Here is an 8,927-nt window from a genome sequence, read left to right on the forward strand (position 1 = left end):
TATATATATATATATATATATATATATATATATATATACATACACAACTGTCTTGACCATAAATAACTGTTGCAATTATACAGTTTACAGAGTTGAATAAATGCTAATATAGCCTATAGCCTTCATGGAAAAATTTGAATGCAGGAGAATTTAGAAAATGGAACATATCAATGAAGTTCATGGAAATGCTGTGAAACTCATAATTTTTTCACATGATTGACAGTAGAATGCCCAGCCATATTAAGGGAATAATCTTAGCCTGGTTGTTGGCCTCGTCTGGAGCATACTCGCCGTACAGAATAAATCATCATATTAACTGAGCTAAGCTGCTTCATGCAACAGACTTGAGGCTAAATTCAGCCATTAAAATAAACATAACCCAAATCAATCCTTTATCTTGGTTTCGCACAATACACCCCTGGTCTCATCTGTCCCTTTTGTACTCTGTTATTTAATACAATCACATGCTTATTTATCACTTATCACTCACGTATATTGCTTCCAGCTGTCGACTTTCTGGAGCAAATCCTGACGTTCAACCCCATGGACCGTCTGACGGCAGAGGCTGCACTGTCCCATTCCTTCATGAGCCAATACTCGTGTCCCGAGGATGAGCCCACCTCCTCAAACCCCTTCCGCATTGAGGACGAACTGGAGGACAGTCTGGTCATGGGCCACAGTCTGAGCAACAGTCTTAGCCGGGCCTCCAGTGTCCGCTGGGAAAGGTAAAGCCCCCTAGTTTCCCCTGGCTCACAACAGCATTAATCACCCTTTTCATTTTATTTTTTGTAGTCTGTCAACAGACACGTGCTGGCAGCAGTTGGGTGGGAGCTGTGGGTGTTTGCCCACCAGTCACGTGACTTCAGATTTAGAAGACACGGCCGAAGAAGACGAGGTGCAGAGGGACCCCCGAGCCAGCTTCGGATCACTTGGAGAAGAGGCCCAGGTAGGACACGTCTTGATAATTTGCATTAGTTCGTATTCTGTTTTCTTCCCTGCTTGACACTACCCATTAATGGTTGGACTTGGGTTTAGGTCAGATCACCAAATGACGAGAGGAAATTTGACCCCACTTCAGTGTGTGTGACAGTCATTAGTATGCCAACCATTTACCTAACAATAACCTACTATCCTGTTTCTTGCTTTGAGTCTGAAGAAAAAAAGAATACTGTTTCTGTCTTTTAGACCCAATGCTTAATGAAATTAAATCAAATGATCTGCATTTATATAGCGCTTTTCAAGTCAATGACTTCCCAAAGCGCTTTACATTGTGCTTCACATTTCCCAATTGCGGCCGTGATCTGTGCAGCCATGTAAGGCGCTAACCTGCTTATTGTGGGTATTGGGGATTCAGTGTCTTACCCAAGGACACTTCGGCATGTAACACGGACAAGCCGGGATTCGAACAGGGATCCCTTAATCCTAAAACGATCGCTCTACCTCCTGAGCTACTGCCGCCCCAACAGCTGGTTCAGACAAAGTGGGTGACTTTACAGTCTAAAGCAGGGGTCAGGAACATATAACTCGCGAGCCACATATGGCTTTCCAATTTTGGTGTATGCAAATCCAAAGCGAAACAAAAATACATTTATTCACTTCAAAATATATAGGGCAACTACAATTTACACTCACTGTGTTACACCAACAGAGCCCGTTTTGGCTGTACATCTCTAAGGAACCCTTTATATAGAAGATCATCCAACAATCTATGTTCACTGTTGAGACACTTTATGATCCCCGCACACATAGCGCACTCCCATAAGTTCATCTGTATCCTTCTCGTTTGCAGTATTTTGTGACATTTTTACAAAAGAACTTTGTTTCAACTTTGTTTTGAAACATTTATTTACGACAAAAATGACAGTCAAAATGAGACTCAAAGATCTTAAGCAACTCTGGGAGGTTCGATAGCGACATCAGACGCACGGCAGTCCATTCCCGTGGATTTCGACGCGGCGCGTCCCCGTTAGTTCACTTAAGCCAGCGCCTAGCAGTTGGCTTAGAACTGGTGCAACCCAGGGGATTCCAACTGTTTAAACAAAACAAAGCCTAGCGAAGACCCGCTGTGGGTGAAGACATGATGTAATTTCTGCTAAGTGCTCTGAATGTTGAAGTGAATAAATTCAATGATGCACAGGTAAACTGATCGAATAACTACGACTCCGTTCAGTAGCCAAATGCCTCTTCATCTAATAAGAGAATCGATGAACAAGATTCCCACTGTTCCTAGGAGTAAGTTTGCAATTTCGGCAGAATCACCAGGAAATTGTGTAGTCCAGAAAAGTAACAAATTGTGCTACGCTTAAGACAGCTATTTCCGAGTGCCACAAAAATATTCTTAAAAGAAACTCGATGTCTTAATGTACTGTACCGACTATTCAGACTCCCAATTAGATTTTATTTATGTAATACAGTATTAGCAGCAAGTCTCAGGTGAGAGGAGAGAGAGTGGGAAAGGTGAGATGGCACAACATTCATTTGGACAGGTAACTTAAAATTAGTTTTACCTGGTTATATCAGTATTATTTTCCCCCCATTTTATTAACACTCCACTTATTGAAACATGAATATTTTGTTTGTTTGTTTGTTTGTACATGATTCAATTGTTTGTTTGTTTGTACATGATTCAAATTGAATCTTTTCTTCCGGCGCCGTCACGAATGGCAGCCACTCCAGCAGCTCCCGTGTTATTTTCGATTGTTCTCGATTGTTCTCAGCTCAGGGATGCTGCTGGAAATGTGAATTTCCCTTCGGGGATGAACAAAGTATCTATCTATCTATCTATCTATCTATCTATATCACTTTGTCATGTGCGCAAGGGGGGGAAGTTTAAGATCATTGAGCTTCTGAATTTTACTCAGTACATTATATTGAGTTTTTTTTTTTTTTTAATGTTTTGTCACATTCGAGCGTATATGTTAATGCCAGTTTAATTAGTATTGACTGTTCGTCCCCTCAAGGTGGACCCGCGTAAATATTCCCACAGCAGTTCCGCGGAACGCAACCTGGAGCACTCCCACTCCTCTCATGACCGGGCCTGTGCTTTCGGATCAGGCGACCTGGATTGTGGTCGCTCCTGCGACTACAAGGTGGGTTCGCCGTCCTACCTGGACCGTATCGCATGGAGGGATGGTAAACCTCAGCACTACTCGGAACCTCGCCTCATTCTGGACCTGTCGCACTGGAAGCGCAACAAGAGCAGCCCTACGGGGCCCGTCCAGCCACTCTTTGGGAGTGTGGACGATATGATGCAGATGAACATGGATGACCGAATTACAGGATCAGGAACTGGAACGGGAGATTTATTCCAGGAGATCTCCCGTTGGGTGGAGAGCACCCAATACCGTCTGAACTCGCCGAGTCAGAGTCCATCCCTGGAGCAACACTCCCCGCCTCCACTGCAGTCTCTTACGGGCAACCCAACACCCTGCCTTTATAACGATAGTGACAGGGTCACCTCTTTACAGCCTGTCACAGGTCTCTCCCTTCCATCCCTCATCCCGTCCACTCCCACATCACCTCTTTGCTCCTCCACCACCCATTCAAAATCCTCTGTTCAACCCAATGCGTCGCTTCCTGCCAAGCAGAAGGAGCGCCTCTTTAACTTGGACATTTTCATATCCCGTGCGTTGAAGCTCTGTCGACAGAATAGGGAGAAAGGCGAAGGGAAAGGGTGTCCGGAAGAGAGCAAACAGTTGAACATCAATTCTTGCTTGCCAGGAGCTCCTGAGCACAGGACGCCAGCACCCCCGCAGATTTAAGACTACTGAAGAGTTTTCAATCTTGCTACTAAATTACCGTACTTTCCGGACTATAATCTTCATCCCAAACCTTAAATTGGCCAAAAACTCAAATGTGCACCTTATAATCCGGTGCACCTTCCATGACAACAAAATTGGGCGGTTGAAAATTCTCTGATTACAATAGCATAACAATGGTGGAAACAGTGATCAAACTGGCACTGAATCCTAACCACGAGGCCGCTAGGGACATAGACGGTTGTTCACAATTGCATCACATTAATTGCAACGGGAATTGAGGATGAAAGCGAAATCCTATCTACTAGACAACTAGAGAAAATCGATGACAATTGAAAAAGCATTAGGTGTTATCTCCCTATCAAACTATGAACATATGTTAGAGAAGAGAGAATTTTGTTCCAATTTTTCTCAGCTCAAACTAAGTGACAAATGTTTTGAATACGTGCGACCATGTGCTTTGTAAATATGTTTCAGGACGACCAAATTACTTCCCACAATGCCTTTACCTTCATTCAATTCAGAAAGACTGAATTACTTCCCACAACGCCTTTTTCATAATTCAGTTCCGAATCTTGTGCACTTTGTGAAGACTTTGCGGGGCTGTACCATGGACCCTGCCCAATAACAACAACAACATTTTGGGGCCATGACTAAAATTAGTGTGATAATGAGATAAGCCCAAATTCCTTTCATGTGCCATTTGTATCGCTAGTGATAGGATCTGGTGCACTACGCAAAATAAATATTAACTTAACATTATTTTTTAAAAGATGCACGTTCATACGATTTTTCATGTAATTTTGCTTGTTATGTAAACCAACTTTGTTGTTTTTTTTTTAATTGATGGCGTTTTTTTGTCTGTTAGTAGGCAATAAATAATACACACTGTTCCTTTAGGTAAAACACGGATTTTTGTTCTAACCCCTGACAGGAATTGGGGAGGAAAAAACAATGCAGTTAACAGATGTACAGTACAGTACAGATGTTTTTTAGAGGTGTTTTTTATTGGTGGTGTAACCCAATTTAGTTCTTAAAAAAATTGCTGGAGTGAAAACAAGGGTGTTGCTTTGTCTAGTAATTGCGTAATTAACAAGATCTTCAGTTTTTAAATTTTCAACTTACCAGCATTTGCTTGTTTAATCTTTTTATTTCTTATTTTTTAACATCACAAATCATTATTTGAGATATGAACTTTAAATTTTGGATGCAACGTAACTGCAATTTTGGGATATGGAAATAATAAAATTGCCACAATACCTGTTCAAATGTTATTTATAATTTCCGTCATAGATATTTATAAAAAACATTATTTATAAAATGTATATAATATTGTAATATTTATGATTGTTTACATGTCAAATGTATTCTAGCACCTTCTGGCAATTATATTATTTTCACCTTTTGGTTTTAACAACTGTGGCAGTTATCCCACCATCCATTATCTGCACCGCTTATCCTCAGTAGGGTCGCGGGGGTGCAGGAGCCCATCCCATCGGGCTGTGGGCAGGGCACACTCTGAACCGGTTGCCAGCCAGTCGCAGGGCACACAGAGACAGACAACTCACTCGCTCATTCACACTTAGGGACAACTTGAACTGGCCAATTAATCTGACATGCATATTTTTGGAATGTGCAGGAAACCTATGAAAGCACGGGGAGTACGTGCAAACTCCGCACTGGCTGGAAGTTCGATTTGATCCCATGACCTCGGAACCATGCCGCAGGCTAACCACTCATCCGCCGTACAGCCCTGAGGAAATTATGATGCTCATAAATCAGTCATAGCAGTAAATAGTATTCCTAACCCAGTATCAATACATATGACTTTTGCTCAACTTCCTTTAGAAAATCTTAACATTTTGGACGGCAAATACCATGAAACCATACTATTGTGAACATTCATATTTCGACACCCTCTCAAGTATATTGTGATTATAATCTTACCCTGAGGTCCAGATCACGATATTTACTCCACCGTGACATCAGGATATTCTTACGTCCCTACCTTACTATGTGTACTCATGTCTTTCAATAGCGCGGATTCTCGATGGTACTCGGTGCAGCTTCACTGAATTACACAGCTTCTCTTAAACAATCCTGCTGTATTATACACAGCTTTTCTCAGGCAATAAAAAGTCATGCACTCATTACATTTTAGACTACTCACCACTGCTTTTCATGAGCTCTAATTTAACATTTAAATGTGGTAAGACCTTTGACAAGCCAATGCAAGCGTCTTAATGCACACAGTGATGTATTTATTAATGTTATAGAGAGGTTTACAATATTTTATGTCCATGATTCGCAAATGTATACTGTAAGCCATAAGCTTCTTAACTTTTAGGTTAAAATCTAGGTTCTGGCTTCCCAGTGTCAAGGTGAACCGAGTTTTTTCCTGTGATTTTTTTCAACTTTCTGGATAACACCTTGTGTTCTTATGCAGTGGCTTGTTTGTGGTTTTATTGTGCAATGCGTGGGATTTTGGTAGCATTAATTATTCTTAATCTGAAGCTAATTTACAATAGATTCAAGAAAATGTAGAAAATGTAACAAAACCATCCACATTGTAATGCAGCCAACACATACATTTACTTTCAGCATGAATGGAGCTGCTATCAAGTTTCATTCCAACATGGCCTTAGCGTTTTCCACGAAGAAGCAATAATTATTTATGACAGTGTAACCTCCACAAAACACATTGACTGTAGAACTGGATTAAAAAAAAGAATAATACAAATAAAAATAATTAATAAATAAGTTCTTCTCAGAGTAACGCAGGTCACGTTTAAACCTCTAATTGTGTTTTCTTTAATATAATAATAATAGGTAACATTCGGTAAGGTGTTTCAAAATAAACCAATTCTGTTGACGATTGTGGTCCAAATGACCATAATTTTCCCTCTAGTGTTCCACAAAACCAGCAATAACTTCCTACACACAGATTGATTACACGTTTACTGAAATCGTTTTCTATTAAATGAAGAAATGCAGCACACGTATGTGCCTCTGCACACCTCATTGCTTCCCAGCTTGCTGAATGTAAACAAGGCTTCCAAACCACAATCCTGCATGTTTTGAGAGCAATGGAACAAAGTCACTTTATCGTGTCTTTCCTGCAGGCTTTTTACCTACATTTTCATTTTGATATTGGCAAATGGTTGGATCTGGAATAATGACTGTTTTTTGCACTTTTTTCTTGGAAATTACAATAAAAAATACAAAAAAAGTTGTGTTTTCATTTTTGTAATAATGTTCATTTTACGAATTAAAAATGAACTGCGAATGAAATTGCATTTTGTCCCAAGACATGATTCCTCCCCCTCCCTGCCCGAGGTAAGACAAGACTTTTCTTCCTCCTTGGGTTCGTATAATCTCCGGGATGCGAGACACTACGGTTATGACAAACTCTTAAGTGAACAGGTACATTGAGGACTTTATTAAAAATGAAAATTAAGTCAGTGGAAAATTCCCCAAATCCCAACTTCAACCCAGTTCATCCTGCAGAGGTTTGATGGTAGTCGGGGAGACACTCCAAGTCTCCCCCCAACAGTAGAACAATGTGAAGCAGGGGTTACAAACTCGCGGGACCCCAGGACAACAGTTTGAGGACCCCGCATTAATATGAAAGTTTAAGGAACAGTGTGTATATTTTGACGACTAGATGTTCCTGCATTGTATAGTCACTTCACTGTAGTGCAACAAAATGAATACTAGAAAACACAAGGAAGAATACAAACAATGGAGACTCAAAGTAACCTAGCCTCTCACAAGAATTTTGTTTTTTGGGTACTTATAGCAGCAAAATTGTGTCTGCTCCCTCTAGTTGAGGCTTATAGTATGTCAAATTTCTTGACTTCTAACTAATTTTAAAAAATGCCCATTTGTATGATAGTTCATGTATTTTTGCTTATTATATTAATTCTTATTCTTGTTTTTCTAATTAGTTAAGTTTTTATTTACCACTACGAGGCACTTAATAATACACTCTGTCCCTTCAAGTGGAGCCCACGCAGATTATGTATTCATTTAAAGCTGATTGATAGCTGATTCATTTTGATATAAATTCTTAATGTTTTTATATATATCTTTTTTTATGTAGGACATTTTTTTAAAAACAACAGTATTTGAGAACACTGTAATGTCTTTATCAGTGATTTTTGTGTGGAAAACGTGATGTGGCCCAAACTCACCCAAACCCTAGCTCCAGCAGTCCCCAGGAAAATTGAGTTTGAGACCCCTGGTGTAAAGATTGTATAACGGCTAGATGAATGGACAGATTGAGACCTCAAGTAAATAAAATATGAAGTAAACAACTCCATTCATACATAGGGAAAATCATGGTGCGCATCAATTACCATTGATTGATTACAATGATTAAAATAATGATGTGAGGATCAAGATAATATAGCTGTAAAACCCATACAATTCTGACTAAATATGCAGCGACACATTTAAGTACTATTACACCTTCAAAATAAAACATGTTCAACTGATGCAGTTAAGAAGGACATTGTGTGTTATTTAGCGCTTCCTGGTGGTAAAAGCTTAATTTATCTAGAGAAAACTATATCAAATTGTTTAGAAAGAAAAATAACTTTAAAAGTACGGTGTGTAATATTTAGTGCCTCCTCTTGGTACAAAAAAATTAAATTCGGTAAAAATATAATTGATTTGAATACTAAGCAAAATACATGTAGTATCTTACCAATGTTAATTTTTATGAAAAATTATTGGTCAAGAAATTTGTATTTCTTTAATGAGTGGAATCCTTACCTCGAGGTCGCCGCCATGTTGGTGTTACGCTGTGCTCGTGACACTGGTTTTGGTTCGCATTAGACGACAGTGCCACCTACTGGTCAAATATTAGACACTTGGGCTTTAATAATCATATAAATGTTCATTTGTATTATTACTTGGTTGAGATATTTGCATTTATTTGACATGACATGAGGCTCACCTAAAGAGAGCTGACATAATTGTACACCATCTTCCTACTAGGGGTACCCACAAAAATAATAATGATAAAATAAAATACATAAAAACGGTGTGGTTGGTCACATTGAGTCTGTGTAGTTTTCATTGTTACGTGCGCTTTGTAGCACTCACTTCTGGTTGCATCCGACAATATAGCAACATCTAGCGATCAGACATGACAGTGCCCCTTTT

General features: G+C 39.6%; 1 protein-coding gene across 2 annotated transcripts in view; it reads left to right on the forward strand.

Annotated features, from left to right (window-relative positions):
- The window catches only part of mapk4 (mitogen-activated protein kinase 4), a 28,661-nt gene extending 21,680 nt beyond the window's left edge, over positions 1-6,981 (forward strand). For both annotated transcript variants that reach the window (XM_088336100.1, XM_088336101.1), the window contains 3 exons: positions 506-725; positions 793-946; positions 2,961-6,981. In XM_088336100.1, coding sequence (XP_088192226.1) covers positions 506-725; positions 793-946; positions 2,961-3,761 — 1,175 coding nt within the window. In that variant the 3' untranslated portion in view covers positions 3,762-6,981. The remainder of the gene's footprint in view (positions 1-505; positions 726-792; positions 947-2,960) is intronic.
- Positions 6,982-8,927: the final 1,946 nt, after the last annotated feature.

This window comes from Urocampus carinirostris, chromosome 5, assembly GCF_059441175.1.
Source record: "Urocampus carinirostris isolate Australia breed hairy pipefish chromosome 5, RoL_Ucar_1.0, whole genome shotgun sequence".
Lineage (NCBI taxonomy): Eukaryota > Metazoa > Chordata > Actinopteri > Syngnathiformes > Syngnathidae > Urocampus > Urocampus carinirostris.